Here is a 17,934-nt window from a genome sequence, read left to right as displayed (position 1 = left end):
AGTAAAGTTTTACCTACAGAGACTTAAGAGATGAAAAAAAATATCCTAGGTAAAATACAGTCCCTGTGCACTAACAGAAACCTTTCCTATTGACATTTGTTCTATTATCAGAAATACTTTTCTTATCTCTCTCATAATGTTAAGCCAAATCCCTTTAGAAACATAGAGAAGTTAAAATAACTGCTCTTTACCCCTTGATGATCAGCACATTATTTCACTGTTAATTTCACTCTTAATCCTACTTTTTCTCCCAGTAATAATCTTCCTCTACATTTGTACATATGGGAACAGTGTTTCTGTCAACTGAAAGAAACACCTGCAGATAATTTCTTTCTGTTGAGCCCCAGAGTGGGACAACAGAGCAACCCCGGTCATTGCACATGAAACAAAAGAGAGAAGGGGAGCTTGGAAGGGGAAGAAAAAAGAAACAAATTAACTAAAAAGAGCATGGTCTCTGAAGCAACCAAGAAGAAACAAACAGCTGCCAAAGTCTAATGTTTTCTTCAAGTACTTATGAATAGATTTTCTGGAGATTTTTAACTTCGCCAAGTTTTGGTTTTCACAGCAGCAGGAAAAGACAATCTGCCACAAGCAAGACTTACTGATACATTTTAATTTCTTGTTCCATTACATAAAACCATTAGAACTTCCCATGGGTTGTAAGCAGTTGAAGAGTAAAAAACACACTTCACATGCAATGCAAAACTTGTTAACATGGGAAACTGATTCTTTGAAACATCTCCACTACTTTCATTTTACCTTAACAAAAAATAAACCACCAAATTTTCATTTTGAAGCAACACTGAAAACAAGTTTCACAGTTGACAGTTAAAAGAAAATGAAAACAATCTTGCAGCATGGAAGATGTCACACAGTTTAAAGTCCTGACATTCAGTATTTAAACTATCTTATTGTTACTATGTAAATCTATTTCTGATAATTTTCATCAAAGCTGGTATTAAACCTGGACTGAACCCTAGGAAAACCATGTGAGTTTTACACATTTGTTAGTTCCTGCATTAAATCTAATTGGACTGCTTACACAAATAGCACTAGAGATCTAGAATTCATTTATACATTGGGCAACTATGCATAATAGCCAAAGGTACCAGATATATCCCTGAACTGTCACTACTTTGTTCAAAATACAAGTGACTGTTGGTTTTCAAAGCTCTTGATCATTACAAAGGTTCTTGACTGCTAAAAATATGAAGGACAAAACTCGGTTGCATCAGTAATAAAAGACTCTTGAATACTGTGATAACAGTATTTTTAAAAACCGGTATAGCCATTATTATCCTAAGTATAATTAGATTTGTTCTAGTGACAGGGTTATGAGAAATTAAGTAAAAGGACAATACATGGTCTCCAAATAAGCAACATCCTAATAAACTTGGTAGATGTTATAGACACAACGAGTTGTAACAGTATTGTTTTCAGTAAACACCAATGCCCAAGACTTCTTTTATAAAGCCTGAGAACCAGAAATGCAAAACTACAGGCTTTACCTATGGAAACATTTTTTTATCTGGAAAGAAAGGAGGAGCAACAGTCAGAGAATTGCTTAAGTGCACATGTACAGCAAGACAACACTCAAAACACCCATAGTCCTTCTTAAGTTCCTTGGTAGTCTTTCAAACAGCCTTCCCTCTCAGAAACCACATGTTGTTTCAACCACACAAAAATTTGCTTTCAGCTGCTATGCAATCTAGTCCACTGGTTTATCTCCCAGTGACCAACTAAAACAGAAAAAAAAAGAACTAATTGCAGACTGTCTTTCTGGGACACCGATGCACCACATAATGCCAAAGCATTGGTCTAGCAACAAGTAATGTAGTCCTCTGGCAGAGTGATGCAGAATATCAAACAGGAAGCCCCAAGCCTTGATAAAATAACTCTCCAGAATATCAAACTATATAATCTTACCAGAACTCGAAGAGATGATGATCTTACATGCCTGTTGATCTCATCTACCCACTGGTGACAAATAGAACTCGGAGAAATTATCAGAGTCGCTCCTGTGGGAACTGGTTTCATTGCCACAAGGCAATGGGGACAGTAGAAGGGCCTGCTCTTCAGGTTCTCCTCTTTGTAGTTTACACATTCTGCGTGCTGCCACAGGTAACATTTCAGGCACTGCACACGAGCTTTGTAGTCAGCCAATCCGAGCTCACCACAGATGCATTCAAAACGATATTCAGAGGTATTAAATGGAAATACAGAGCTGGTATGTTGTACACTAATGCCAGCATGTTCTTGGGAATGTGAGGACTGGACCTTTGGGATTTCCTGCTGGACAACAGCTGTAGTTTTAGAAACATCAACATCAGGAAAACTGCTCATGTCACTGGAGACAAGGAGGCTGCCATGAAAATCAGGAGACTTTGGAACCATACTTTCTTGCTTAACATTTTTCTCTTCTACAGAGTTCTCATGATCTGCTTCAGATTTCCTGTTATTTTTACTAGTTGTACAATAATCATGTTCTTCCATGGCAATATTCTCATGTGAAGCAGTTTTAAAGACATTTTCAGATGTTATGTCATTATTTCTTGATTCTTTGGTTTGAGTTTTAGCATCAATCAATTGCTTCTTCTGAGTGTTTTCTGAAGTCCTCACTACCTACAAAGTAAAATTAACCAAGAATGTCAGACTTTACATTCTGACTTGCCCAGTGATGTTTAACATCTACCGTCAACTTAATATCTTCATTAATGACACAGCCAGAGGGATTGAGTGCACCCTCAACAAATTTGCAGATGACACCAAGTTGAGCAGTACAGCTGACACACCTGAAGGATGGAATGTCATCCAGAGGGACCAGGGCAAACTTGAGAAGTGGGCCCATGGGAATCTCATGCAGTTTAACAAGACCAAGTGCAAGGTGCTGCACATGGGTTGGATGAACAGATTGAGAGCAGCCCTTCTGAGAAAGACTTGGGAGTACTGTGGGTGAGAGGATGGACACGACACAGCAATGTGCACTTGCAGCCTAGAAAGACAATCATGTCCTGGATGGTATCCAAAGCAGCATGGGCAGCAGGGCCAGGGAGGGGATCCTGCCTATCTATTCATTCTTGTGAGACCCCACCTGGAGTACTGCAATCCAGCTTTGGGACCCCCAATATAAGGAGGGTGTGGATTAGTTGAAGTCCAGAGGAGGGCCACAAAGATCATCAGTAGACTAGAGCACCTCTCCTATGAGGAAAGGCTAAGAGAGCTGGAATTGTTCAGCCTGGAGAAGAGAAAGCTTCAGGCTAAATTATGGCCTTCCAGTACCTGAGCAAATGCTATGAGAAGCTTTAAAGGGACTATTTACAAGAGCACGTAGTGACAGGACAAGGGGGAATAGTTTTTAATGAAAGAGAATAGGTTTAGATATTAGGAAAAAATTCTTCACTGTGAGGTAGTGAGACACTGGAACAGGTTGCCGGAGACAATGATGCCCCAACCCTGGAAATGTTCAAGGCCAGGCTGGATGAGGCTTTGAGCAACCTGGTCTAGTGAAGGTGTCCCCATGGCAAGGGGGTGTGGAATTAGATGAGTTTTAAAGTTCCTTCCAAACCCAAACAACTTTCTCCTCACCCTTTTTTTTAATGAACATATAAACACATCAGTACATAGATATTAAGGGTTTATATCAATTTCCAGTTTGAGGATTTGGTTAATATTTACCAGTGTTTAAAAAGCAACTTCACAGTAAGAACAAAACAACTCCTAGTGACACTATTTTAGAAGACTTATGACAGATGTAGTTAATATTTTAGCCCCAAATTTTATCTACTTATAATTTCTGCTTCTTTATTTAGGAGTGTCGAAGCAATTGCTGCAATTTTCTTCATTTTTACCACTAAATCAGTGCCACTGAGCTAGTGTACATAGACAGCACAGCTGAGAGTAGCATGCAATTGGTAGAAAAAAAGAACAGCCTTTGCAACATTCTTTCAAATAACTACAGTAGCATGCTTTACCTGCTCTTTGGTTCTTTCTCGCTTCTTCTTTTCCTTGTAATTCTTTCCCAGCTTGAAAGACCCAGCCAGACCATGTCCTTTAACTTGTTCTATCACCTGTTCTGCAATTAGTTTTTCTAGAGTTCTTTTGAGAAGCCGTCTATTTCTCTGCGTGTCGTACCTATATATAGCACTGATGTACTTAAATATTGCAATTATGGATGCTCCTTTCTTCACATTCATTTCCTTTACAGCTGTTAACATCATTACTCGTAAGCCTGTATGAAGAATCAAAACAAAAAATGAAGTTACCTCACAGAGTGCATATTAAGGCAACTCTAAACATAGTGTTCATCTAAAAAAATACAGATAGGCAGCAGTTTTGACAAGCTTTTACTTGACGCAGCTCTACAGATTGCTGTTTTGCAGTGATTCTAAAACAGTGTTGGATAGTAATAGAAATAAATCACTCCATTTTCTTACTGAGGTATAAAAAAGCTTATTTCATTTAAATGCATAAACTCTTTACAAAAACCTCTAGTTGCATGGAGCTCTGTAGCAGAGTTCTGAGTTAGTAACTTTACTTTTAACTGTGTATCACTTGTTTGTAGCATGCAATCCTACATGAGAGTGCTCAGCAAAAGAATAATTTCATTTTGAAGAAGTCAAGAGTAGCCTTGAACTCATAGTCAGTGGCCAATATAACAACGCTGAAAGCAAAACATATTTTAAAGCTTATCAGAAATACTTACTGGGATACTGTATTTTTTCCTTTAATTTAGGCTCCATTTCGTTTGGTTTTTTCTTTTTATTTCCCTCTAAAGGTTGAGGTGGAACAAAGAAGTTCACAAGCTTACCCTAATGCAGACAACATTAAACAGTTATTAGCTCATGTCTCTTCACAGTCACTCTGACCTTCATTAATCTCCTCATATTTGAATGTAAGCATGAGCTGATACTTTCTGATATGTTCTGATCTCACTAATATGTTTCAGATATGTTCTGATCTCACTAATTTTCTCAGATAGCTCTTTTTTAATGTACAGAATGACACATCATTCAGTTCAGTTTCTTGGCAAACCGTGTTCAGCACCCTAACTGAAACACAAAGAGTGGCTCTGAAAGGCTCTTGGGTCCTCCACTGCTTTAGCATTAAGTTGCAGGAATCTACAGGTGTAAGTGATCTAGGTTCCTGATGCGGGAGGAAAAAATATATTTAATATATAACTAGAAACACAAAAGGAAGTAAGCAATATAGAGGAAGAGCCCTAGTCAGCTGTAGAAAAAGTATGTTTCTCCTTTTAGGGACTGCCTCCCAAAATTTTACTCTATGATTAATGTATTAGCTAAGATGTCTGTCCCAACTACTTACATCATGAAACAGTTTCAGTAACTCCAGCCCTCCAAAACCTCTGGTCTTACATATTGTTATCAGTCGGTGTCCAGGCACTTTAGTGCTTATACTCCTCTCTTTGCACTACTTGGTGCTGACCCTCTTATATATTTAAGAATCATCTTATTCTCTCTGAGAATTGAGTCCTTTTAACTGATAAAATGACAAGCAGACAGATCACTATGATAAATGTACAATGAAACTGGCTGCCATGATTTCCAAGGGATAGAATTCAAGAAGTGGTAAGAGTTTACTTAAAAATAATGGTCCTTTCCCTTCATAAAAATTTTTTGGGTTTAGTGGATGTGCCAAGTTTTCACAGTATGCATGATAAGGAAAGTGAAAAGATGAAAAATAAATAAGCTCATTTATTATATGAAATAGAGGGAGAGCAGAAATCTTTACTCAGAATGTAAACTGTCCCTATTTTAGCACAGAACATGTGTCTAATGGATGTTTGGCATCCATCAATACAATGAAGGGAAGGAGAATGACCTCCAACATAGTAAACTAAATTATGTATTTATACAACCCTGAAGCCTGTCCAAACTATATTAACAGCGCAGTTGCCTGATAAAACCATTGAAAAATGGCAAAGGATCAACAGCTTCTCATGCAAACTGTTCCACCATTTATGCTGCCAAGTATCATGTCCTACTAAGGGAAAAACTTTCACAGTAATAGAGCTTTAAATATGGACTTCTAAAGCAATAAAAAGTGCACTTGCATTCATTCTGAAAAGCATTTTCTTAATAATAACTCTCAACCTGGTTTCCTTACCTCAGGTAATGTCAGATCATCTTGTTTATTGTCTGGTCCAGTATGATTCAGAATAAGAGCCAACACTTCTACTGTTTTTCCAAGACCCATTTCATCTGCCAAAATACCTCCAGGCCACTGGGGTCCAGCTATTGGATACTCACGGATAATGCTAAAATTCAAGTATATTCCCAGTCAAAGTCAGTAACTACAGAATGTCATGACAGAGAAGTGTGCATTCAGGGACACACAGTATAGCTTCAGCAAGGCAAAGTTTGTAAGGTGAGGCATTATCTTTTATTAGTTAAGCTGAGATTAACAAAAACTAGCAAGCTTTTTGGGTGTATGAACCTGACCAAGACAAATATGCATGACAGAATTTTCAGAATTTTTTTCATCTCCTAATAGGCCTTGCCTTGCTAACCTTAGCATATCATAGCATTAGCCTCAAAAAATTTGAAATATTTTTATATCCACATGTGAAAAAGACCTGAAAGTTACATAGGGAAAAATAAAAAGCAAACTAGCAATCAGAAGGTTCTATTCTGACCAAGTTAATGAGAAAAGAGAAATAAGCTCAGTAATGTAATACCCAGCATTAATAAAAAGCTTTATCCTGCTGCCTTCCTTTGGACTTTGAAAACATTGGATCAGAAGATCAAAGCCTCCAACACTCTAAATTTAAAAAAGTTAATATTAAACCACTAAATTATTGACATTTTTAAGAAAAGCTTTAATAATTACACCTTCAACTTGAGATCTACATATTTATCTGTGCATTACATACACAAGTTTGTTCTTTTTTTCAAATTAAAGATATCACTATTGTAATTCTTTAGTTGCTAAGTGAAAAACAAGTTATGGAATATCTTCTATCCTGCAGGATAAAGCTATCAACATGGTTTTCACAAAGTACAACCCTGAGGTGTCCTCAGAAAAAGTAACTATAAAAACGTACCAGCCAGTAAATGGATTATAGTAGATTTTTACTCCGTCCAGAGTGATCACCTCCCGCCATAAGAAGTGCAGCACGTTTTCTATGGAGAAAGTGTTCACGTTACTATGATGAAGTTTCTCTATCAACAGCATACTCCTTAGAATTATTCATCCTTTTTGTGACATTAAGAGAAAAAAAAGCTGAAGTCCACCTCCACAGAGCTTCATGACCAACACGATACATCAACTGCTGTTCAGCAAAACGTAGCTTATCATTTAGCGTATCACCCAAACAACAGCTTTTATGAAAGCTAATGAAATAACTTATAAAACTTCTAATCAAGCAGCAAGGAAACATTACTGCTGACAATACAATTACACTTTCCTCAATTATGCAAGTTTTTCAGGCTCATATACTTGCCACTACTTGGTGTACTTGTGTGGTTCTCTCGGTGAAGCATCCAGTTCACAGCCTCACTTTGGTATGGCCTCAGAATGGGAATTAATGCAGGATGCTGCACATCCTTTCTCAGTAATTGGATATCCTGTTGATGGGTATGCCGTACAAAGTCATAAAGCTCTTCAATATTTTGTCGCTCTAGTTCCATGTCGGATTCTTCCTCATCTTCCTCCAGCTCATCTGCATACACCAAATAATTCAAGACATGCATCATCAATCAACTTGGGACATTTCAGTAAATTTTATGGCAACATATTTAGTTTACACATATGAAAATAAGCAAAGCAAAGTGTCATTTAAACATATGCCATGACTGCACCTGACTCAGCTAGCAGCAGTAGCAAACAATGAGCAGTTTAATAACTAAAATAAAGAAAAACTATGCAACAATAACAACAGTAATAATAATAATAATAGCAATGAAAAAGAGGAAAGAGATTAAAAGAATCCAGGAAACAAGTCATGTATAATACAATTGCTCACCTCTCACTGATCAATTCCCAGCCCATCCCCAAGTAGCAACTGGTGGCTCCCAGCCAACTCCCACCAGTTTATAAACTGAGGATGTTGTTCTGTGGTGTGGAATATCCCTTTGGCTGTCCTGGCCATACTCCCTCCCTTCTTGTGGACCTGCAGAGCAAGGACTGAAAAGTCCTTTACTTGGGGTAAGCACCACTCAGTAAGAAGTAATAAATCATTGCATTACAAACATTATTATCACTGTGAACCCAAACACATGGCACTGATCAGCTACTAAGAAGAAAACTAACTCTATCCCAGCTGGAGCCAGGACACCTAAAAGTTAACATGCTATGGTGATCTCAGATGTATACATACTCAGCAAAGCTCTTTCTTTAGAATTTAGGTAGAGAATGACCAGAACTTATTTATTTAATAAACACTTTCCACTAAAAAAATCCAATTGGTACAGAATCACAAGTATCTCATGCTTCTGATTTAAATATTTATAGATTTAAATGACCTTATAGAAAGGAGAAAAGTTAACCTTAATTTATTCATCTGATTAAGAAAATTGTAGCAGTAGGACAACATATAATTCTCACCACTTACATCAATTCAGACAAAGCATACTTTCAAACTTAAAAACCCACATCAAGAGAAGTAAGCATCATTTGGGACAGAAGGCCTACCCTTCTTTTCTACCCTCTAAGAACGAAGGCCTTGTGCTTATGTATTTTTTCACATAATTTGGATATATGGGCATACACAGAACCTAAACAATGTAGAACAAAAATTCATGAAAAATTCAAGGGTTGGTATTCTAGAAAACAGATATGAGAGAATGAAAGACTTGCAGGACAAGTTTTAACAGTGTTTTAGGCCTCAAATTAAAACATCAGTATCAAAAAAAATACAGATTGGTTCTAATCCTAGCTAGTCTTGGAGATAAACTCACCTTGCAGAATTTTTATATTCAAAGCAAGCAAACAAACAACAACAACAACAAAAAAACAAACAAACAACAAAAAAACCCCACCAAAATTGGAAGCAAGTCAAGGGCTATCATTTTCAGCATGAAGTGACCTTATAGTATATTTAACAATCTATTAAAGCAGCAAATGGCTGACACATTTAAATCAGATTTTAATTCTGATGCCTCAGGCTAACAAGGAAGAGATGTACCTGGCAAAAACCAGAAAGCCTTATCTTAAAATAAGGTTCAGAAGCTGGTATTATGACTCTATTTCATAAAAAGCAAAAGCTTTCTTTCATTCAAATGGGTGGTGAAGGTGAAGAATGATTTCCGAAATAAAAGGAGGAAATTATACGCCTATATATGGCAGCCATCAGTGCCTTCCCCTAATCCTTTTAAATCAAAGGAACAATCCCAGAGCTTGTCAAGGGAAATGAGACTACTGAAAGACATTAAGTTTCTACGTATTCATGAAAACTATATATATGACTTGTAATGTGAAGAAGGCAATCAGAGTGCACATGCGGGGTTATTAATGATCCAGCCAAATAAAAAGCACCAAGAAAGCACTCAGCTTTATATATTGAAGAAACCATTCAAAGGGATCCTCTAACACATACCACTCACTTTAGGAAAAGAACAGAAAATTAGAGTGTTTGCAAAGTATAACTTTGATCAATGAATTTGATATATAATGACACCTATCATTATACTTGCTAAAATAACAGTCTTCAAATCTCACATTTTTAAGCATAATAAATTTACTTCTCCATAAACTAAGTCTATCCAGAATTTTACAGGAGAGCAAAGACTGCGTATAACTTAAAGCAAAAGTTTTTTTATGCAATTGGATTTTTTTAAAACACCTTTCTTGTTTTGTTCATTCTTTCAGAGATTTCTTTTTCATTATTAAATGTTTCTACCTACCATAGGAATTTTGAAAAAAAGGGTGCTAGGGAAGTTTATCTCTCTCTGTTACTTATTAAACAGTGAATATTTAATTATGCTTTCAACCATTTCAAAATGTAATTCAGTTACAGAGGTCTCATCTTAATCTTTTTTACATTTGAGAAACAGATTGTATTGTACTATCTAAAAATTCAGTTTCTCTGATGCTTTTCAAGTACTCTATTTAATTCCTTCAATGACTAAACTACAGTTCTGCTACTGCATCTGCAGTAGGATCTTTCCTTTTCCAGACTGCAGTATAACAATATCTGCATTAATGAAAACAGCCTACATATGATAGCAAATAAACAAATACCAAACAAATTACATCTTTGTACAAATAATCTATTCTTCTTAAGAAAACTGAGAGTAAATGGTATATGATAAAAAGGTAAGATGGAAGAGAACATCTGCCTGAACAGGCAGATTTGGCTGAGACTCAGGGAAAACAGAGTTTATGACCTTTGGAAGAAAGGGCCAGCAGTTCAGGAGGACTACAAGGATGTTGTGAGGTTACTGTATTCAATTTTGGGTCCCCCACTACAAGAAAGACATGGAAGTGCTGGAGCATATCCAGAGCAGAGCAATAAAGCTGGTACCGGATCTGGAACACAACTGTTATGAGGAGCAGTTGAGGGAGTTGGGGTTGTTTGGACAAAAAGTAGATGAGAGGGAGACCTTAGTCCTCTCTACAACTACCTGAAAGGAGGTCATAGTGAGGTGGGGGTCAGTCTCTTCTCCTAAGTAACAGAACAAGAAGAAATAGTCTCAAGTTGAACCAGGGGAGGGTTAGATTGGGTAACAGGGAAAAATTTCTTCCCATAAAGGACTGTCAAGCATAAGAACAGGCTGCCCAGGGAAATGGTTGAGTCACCATCACTGGAAATATTTAAGAGACTTGTAAATGTGGCACTTAGGGACATGGTTGAGTGATTGACTTGGCAGTGCTGGGTTAAAACTTAAATGATTCAATGATTCCATATTGAATATTTTATCACTTTTTTTTTCTGATTACTTAATGCACTTATGCTATGCTTGCCGTAACACAGATGAACTTCCTGCCATGAAGTCTCTAAACTACCTAGAAGGATATTAACAGAATTAACTGAGTACAGTGAGGAAAAATATATTAAAATTAAATGTAGCAGCAGAGAGGCCATACCCCTTATTTGTGTAAATCCATGTGCACAACCCCATCAGCATGAGAATTTGCTCATCAGTGTGGGGAACAAGAAGCATCATCTTGGAATGTTAATGTATAGGTTTCACTTTAGATGGATATTTGTAAGTGTTAAAATATATACCTAGGTGTAATTTTATAAATCCTCAACTAGTTCTGTTTAAAAACGGGTAGAATTTAAACAAAGTTGTTAGAAACATTTAAGAGAAATGCATTAATCAGCACAGAATCAAGGCTATATTATTTTATGCTACATCAGTAAGTTCATGCTCAAAAATTGTTAGGAAATGAAACTAATTTCACAGTGCATAATCACCTGGGGTCTCCCTTCACAAATATTTTTCATTTCTGTGACACGCTTTTTCTGAATTCTGAGCAGAGCATAATGCACACTATGGACTTACATAGTGGTTTAACAATCATGTTTTGTTCTCTAACACTTTCAGGATAATTCTTTACTATTGATTTGGTTTCACTAACACTGAACATTAAGCTGATGCATTTACTGAGCTATACACCTGCCTACTGAACTGTAACCCTGCTTGCAACAGTTAGCAAAGAGACCATAATTTCTTTCTTCTGTATTGTTTTCTGTTCATCTATTGAATTTCTACTGAAACTCCATTGCCTAGTCTGCTTGCAAGCTTTCAGTTGTTCTTCATCTCTGTTATGCTGAAAAATACATTTAAACATTGTTAATACCATTTCACCAATCACTCTTTTTCTCAAAGCATTAGTAATACATTAAGCAGCACATGCCTTTGTAGGACTTGACTGGTGATTTGCAATCATTTATTTCTGCTCTCTGTGTCAGCTATTTTACTTCATCACTTACATGGCATTCATTGGCATGAAATCAAGCCTCTATTATTATTTTACAGCACATAAAAACATACATGCTGAAAAATGGTCTGAATCTTTACCAGCTGGCAACATAGCTCCTTTACAAACCTGAGCTGCTTGCATGGCTCCTGAAAAGTTAAGGCATGACAACCCAACTTCTCAGGACCACATTCGTGCCCCAGAAACTTTGAGGAGCATGTCTTCCCTTTCAGAAAGTGCCTCTTCATCTGTAAGCTACACAGAATCAGGTAGTCCCTATAAACACATCCTTTAGTGTACCGAAGATGAATGTCCCAGGTTCCAGCAGAAAATTAGTTTGGACCTTAAAGTAAGTCACCAATCATTTTCTTCACAATCTCTTTCCCCAGCTCTTCCACAATGAGAAGATATGCACAGAAGAAAACTGCGCTTTCTGTTATAGCATTACTTTCATTTCAGCACTCTATCATATGCCTTAGACATCTCAAGTCTGTGAATTCTCGGGCAACTATTCTGCTTCTAATGCATTTATGATAATGTTTTTCTCCTCGTGGATTTAAAACCACTACTATTCATTTCTAGACTTTAAACTATTTATTCTTCAGACCTCTTCTTGGATCTGATTTGTCGTGCTTTCAAACCTGAACTGGCATATTTGTGTCAGTTGGACTTCAGTGTTTGGAAGGATGATTTCTTTGGAAGGATGCAGTATGTTCCCCACTTAGTGAGTTATATTTGCCCATCCCTTGGTACATCTCAAGTCGTTCCTCATAGTTGCAGGTTTGTTCTTTGCAGCAGGTAAGGATGTTCAGATTTTATTCTGTTAGCTCTTCCTTTTAGCTTCTGTTTAGCCTGAGTTACCTGATTTTTATACAACTCTACCTTTTCTAATTAAGTGCAGTCCTGTTTGGGGTGGGTGCTAGGCTTTGGCCACAAGAACACAATCTCTGTATACTACAGTCACTGAATCAGTCTTCCGTCCAAATTTTGAATCAACTCTACACTCAGGAATGAGAGAAAGGCTGATTGGGTTGTTTGTTTGGTTTTTCCACAAGTTTCCTACGACATCACAACATAAAACCATTGTTTATCACTCTATAAATCTGTATTACTAGTAAGTGTAATCTGGCAAACATACCTTTAATTCTAAAATTATAGGAAGACCCATATTTCTCAACTGCAATGGTATATTCTCAAAACTGTCATAAAGCTGAGTTTTGTAGTATTTTACATTGTAACTGCTTCACAATATAAACCAAACAAAAATCTATTGCTGCAGTTGTATGATAGGCCCCAACCTGGGAACAAGTCTTACAAATTTAATTCCTGGTTCTTTTACACTGTTCCTGTATAATTCAGAGAAGATACTGTTCAAACTACCCCCACAAACCAGTGAAAACTGTATTTACTTCCAAAAAAGGACTCAAAACATCTCCATGCTTCAGTATTTGTAGAGAAGAATTATCACCTCTAATTTCAGTATAAACAAATTAGCATATGATTATTGGCCAGATAATAGTATTGGGTGAATTACCTGATAACACTGCCTGGAAAAGAAAAGTTGCTCTAGATGGCAGGAATAACTACTATTTTCCCTTACATTTACAACTACTACACCAGACAAAACTGTTTCTGTTTGTCGACAATTAACTTTATTGCAATACCTGGAATTAAAAAACTGTAGAACTTTTCCATGAGTTTTTGAATCATCCGATTAGCTTTTTTGGGTCTTCCACCTCCATCACTGAGAAATTCTGGTTTACTTAGTCCAGCTTCAAGAAGGTAAATTCCAACCTGTGAAAAGGTTATATACAGTTAACAATTTAATTAACTCTTAAATTGACAAGAATATTATAATCAGAGGAGCATGAAAATAATAACAGTGGTTTGAAAATTAGCAGGTAGAGACAGATATAATTAATCTACTAAAAACACCATGTAGAGGAAATACAGTTAAAAGCTTCTGTGATTCCTTCAGGTAATACATTACTAATGGTGAAAAAATAAAAATATATTTATAGGAAAAAACACACTGAAAACACTACAAAGCACATAGAAACTGTACATTTTCAGCACATTATAAATACAGAGCAGCTGCCAGACTTTGTTGTTCAGATGTTTTAATTTTATATTTCAAACAAAAAAAAAAAGAACTTTCAAAATGCAAAACAAGTATAATGAATGTATACCTTTAAAGCCTGAGCCTCCCCAGGTCTTTGATAAAGTCCAATTATCTTTTTCTTTTGCAACCATCTCAAACCTTCCAATATTTCACCACATAAATTTGCTTCCACCAGAATACGTTGTTCATAAACGCCTAGGTATTCTTTTGTTTCATTACTGTACTCTTCTTCACTTCTTTCGTGAACACAGACCCGCAGCTCATCACCAGAGTCTCCTCTCATTAAAGTAAAGCTCCTGTCACGGAATTCATCAGTTAGAATTCGCTCAGAAGGCAGACGAAGAGCAAATTCTCCCAACAAAGCCTTCCAGGACCTATCTGCACGGTATGGCAAGACTATAATATTTAGCTGTACAGACACAGGAGTCAAGATAGAATAAGAGTCTTCTTCATCATTAACTGTCAAAAACTTAACAGATTTTGAGCCACTGCCTTCTTTCTGTACAAGATCTTCATCAGTGCTATCATCGTTTATAACAATGAAGGATGCAGAAGTGCTTGGAACTGGAATTTGGTCCTCGTTAGTTACTTCATCATCTAATGCCACCATCTCATTTCTCCGGTCTTCATGCATATTCCAGCAGAGCTTTTTCTTCTTCTCCTCATCCACTTTGGATGGAGGTGCACGTTTCCGACGACTGCTCATTTTGCCGTTTTCTCAACAGTGCTTTCAGTCTCTGCAAGGTGAAGTAAATCAGTCAAGAACAGGCATTACAAAATCAAATGGCCACACTAGAATTTCACTGTGCAAAATTCTGGGACACAAATATATGCACTATGCACTCAAACTGTTCAGAAGTATTAGCTTTAGAGAGCCTCCTATTCCTGTGCCATCACACGAAGCTGGACATGAAGCATGGTCTTGTACTAGATCTTACAAGTTTGCCAGACAGCTACAGCAAAGATCAACAAGACTGCTTCATTTCAGAGCCGTTACTCAGAATCTTGTGGAACAGATATAAACCAAGAAGCAGCAGAATCCTCCAAAGATGGGGGTGGAGGAAGCCAGCAAAAAAACCCAAAACAAACCTCCACAAACAAAAGTGCAGAAGTACAGGAGATCTGGGGGCGGGAGTGGGGTAAATACACATAAAATTCCTCTTCCCTTTCAAAGCCTACGTAGCGCTGAAACTTAAACTTGACATAGGGCTAGTCTGAAACTGCCACTACATAAAATATGGTTTAGAGCCCAAGCTATCAAGTTCTGTCCTCCAAAGTCACCAATGACCTTGCTACTAGTATTGAATAATTCTTCCAGGAAACTGTGCATCCTGGGTCCTGGATATATAAACTCCTTGCAGCAGAGCCCTTAGTTAAGTTATTGTACATTTCAGAGGGACCAATCAGCAAACTAAATGTAGAGTCTTACTGATATTGACTAACCACAAACCTAAGTCAAGACAGACATCCAACTCTTTAACTGAACCTGGGCACAGAACAGACTTTGTGGATAAAACATAAGAAAATAAAGTACAACTGCTAAAGGGTATATATGAAGAAGCAAATTATAGAATATTGGATCCATCTAGGAAACTAATAACTACATAGCCAAAACCACATGCTCATAATTAAACACTCAAGCAAGGAGGAACCTTTTTCAATAAAAGATTTTTTACAAGGAGCCTGAACACAGCAATAGATTTGTGACTTCATATTACGCTTTGTCAGTATAGATATTTGTGTCAACTCAGCTTGTGCATACAACTTTTAAAGGAATGTAGAAAGATAAGAGGAAAATATTCCAAGCTACTAAATCCAGTATACCATGTCCTAATGTTAAAGGGGCCCTGGAACAGAAAAGAATTCCTGCTACTGAATAATTTTGTAAGGGTCTTGGAAAAAACCCAAAAAACATAACAAACAAACACTAACTGATAATTAATGAAAGCTGAATGAAATATTATAGAATATACAAGTCTTCCTGTGTTTGAAACTCAAACAGAGAATCAATTAGGTTGGAAAAGACCACTGAGATCATGAGTCCAACCTGTGACTGAACACCGCCCTGTCAACTAGACCACAGCACTCAGTGCCACATCTAATCTTGCCTTAAACATCTTCAGGGATAGCGACTCCACCACCTCCCCGTGCAGCCCATTCCAATGCCTGATCACCCTTTCTGTAAAGAAATTCTTCCAAAGCTTCAATCAAAACATTCCCTGGCACAGCTTAAGGCCATTTCTTCTCATCCTGTCACAGTTGTTCGGGAGAAGAGGCTGACTCCCACCTGGCTACAGCCTCCTTTCAGGCAGTTGTAGAGAATGATAGTCTCCCACAATTACACAATAGACTTCAGGGAAGGAAGGGTGAGTTTTTCAAAACAATGCTCATGCACACGGAGCGATGCTGACAGCACTCGAAGCAAATCCCGACGGCGAGCACACACTGCACTTAACCCAGAGGCAGAAGGGTTCCTGCGGAATCCCGGCCTGCACGAGCACGCCAGCTTGGGCATAGCACTCTGCGGGACAAGCGAGAGGGAACCGCTCCGTGTGAGTGGGGTCTGCCCACAGCTCTAGCGGCCAGAAGACGCCCGTGCCTATGAGAGGAAGCAGCAGCCGCACACGGGGCAGGGGAAGCGGCCGGGGCTGTCTGCAGAGGCAGCTCCGCGGACCGCGGCTCCACCGCCGCACCGAGCGCTCGCCGACGCCGGGGCCAGGGCCGGGACCTCCCGCACCGCGCTCCGCCGCAGGGACGCGGACAGCTGGCGTTGTCTCGAACGAGGAAAGTGACTGGAAGCTCGGGAAGGCGAGCCCAGCAGCGGAATGCGATACCCTCGGCAGCCGGCACTGCACCACTGCGACGCCTGCCACCGGCGGGCTCTGCGCGGCTGCGGTGACCCACCGCCGCCCCCGGTCGCCGTGCAGCGGGCCCGCGGCATCCACCGCCGCCCGGGGCCACCCGCACAGGCCTCGGGCTGCCCGGCCCCGTCGCCGGCACGGCCGCCGCGCAGCTAAGGACTAGCGAGGCGGGAGGAGCGGCCGCTCACGGCCGTAGCGGAGGATGGGGGGCAGCCCCGGGGGCGCAGGGCGAGGGGAGCGGGGCGTGGAGCCGCGGACGTACCGGAGCGGTGACGCTGCTGCCCCGGCGGCCGCGGCTCCTCCCGGCTCGGGCGGGGCCCCCCGCGCACCCGCGGCGGAGAGGGCGGGTCCGGGGGGCGCGAGACCGCACCGCCCCTGGCAGTGCCGGACGGAGCCCCCGGGCAGGGCGGGGGGAGGGACAGGCAGGCACGGGGCAGCGCGCGCACCCGCGCTGGCCCGAGTGGCAGCCAATGGGCTCCGGAAACCGTGGCATTTGCTCCGCCCCTCCCTGACGTTAGCGGAACAAAGTGACGGGAAGGCCGGGGAGCGGCGCAGGCGCAGCTGGGTGCACCCCCGGCCAGGGGGCGGGGCTAGAGCGCCTGTGCCCTCAGTGAGGCGTGGCTGAGGGCGCGGCGAACGCTGTGGTGGCGTCACGCCTGTGGGCGTGGCCGCGCGGCGCGCGGGCAGGCTGGAGCTGAGGGGTGGGCCTTGGGGTGGGGGCGTGGGGACCCGGTGGGATCCGGGGAATGCCGGGGAAGTTCTCCCTGAACCTGGGGGAGAATTTGTGTGCAGGCGGCCGCACACTGGACAGATTGTCCGGAGAGGCTGAGGAGTCTCCCTCGCTAGAGATACTCGAGAACCGTCTGCTCGCAGTCCCGTGCCGTGCGCTCTAGGATGATCCTGCCTGAGCCGGGGGGTTGCGTCAGATGGAGCCCCGTGGTCCCTTCGGTCGTTACCCACTGTGTGATTTTGTGCGTGAAACACTCGGCAGAAGAGAGAGGACTGTTCGGGCATCTGACAAGAGGGATTGAAAGAGCGAGTTTCTGGGCTGTTAGCACTGTGAAAAGG

General features: G+C 40.1%; 1 protein-coding gene across 2 annotated transcripts in view; it reads right to left on the bottom strand.

Annotated features, from left to right (window-relative positions):
• Positions 1-16,570, bottom strand: part of SHPRH (SNF2 histone linker PHD RING helicase) — a 49,835-nt gene extending 33,265 nt beyond the window's left edge. Inside the window, exons 1-9 of one of the 2 annotated variants that reach the window (XM_053973758.1) lie at positions 16,293-16,570; positions 14,073-14,742; positions 13,548-13,677; positions 7,460-7,678; positions 7,061-7,139; positions 6,124-6,274; positions 4,703-4,808; positions 3,972-4,228; positions 1,927-2,622 (exon numbers count right to left, since the gene is read on the bottom strand). In XM_053973758.1, coding sequence (XP_053829733.1) covers positions 1,927-2,622; positions 3,972-4,228; positions 4,703-4,808; positions 6,124-6,274; positions 7,061-7,139; positions 7,460-7,678; positions 13,548-13,677; positions 14,073-14,711 — 2,277 coding nt within the window. In that variant the 5' untranslated portion in view covers positions 14,712-14,742; positions 16,293-16,570. Of the gene's footprint in view, positions 1-1,926; positions 2,623-3,971; positions 4,229-4,702; positions 4,809-6,123; positions 6,275-7,060; positions 7,140-7,459; positions 7,679-13,547; positions 13,678-14,072; positions 14,743-16,292 lie in introns of those variants that run through there. The other variant, XM_053973757.1, reaches the window with a different exon arrangement.
• Positions 16,571-17,934: the final 1,364 nt, after the last annotated feature.

Source organism: Vidua macroura, chromosome 3 (genome assembly GCF_024509145.1).
Source record: "Vidua macroura isolate BioBank_ID:100142 chromosome 3, ASM2450914v1, whole genome shotgun sequence".
NCBI lineage: Eukaryota > Metazoa > Chordata > Aves > Passeriformes > Viduidae > Vidua > Vidua macroura.
The sequence above is the reverse complement of the archived record's forward strand: the minus strand, read 5'-3'. Positions and strand labels throughout refer to the sequence as shown.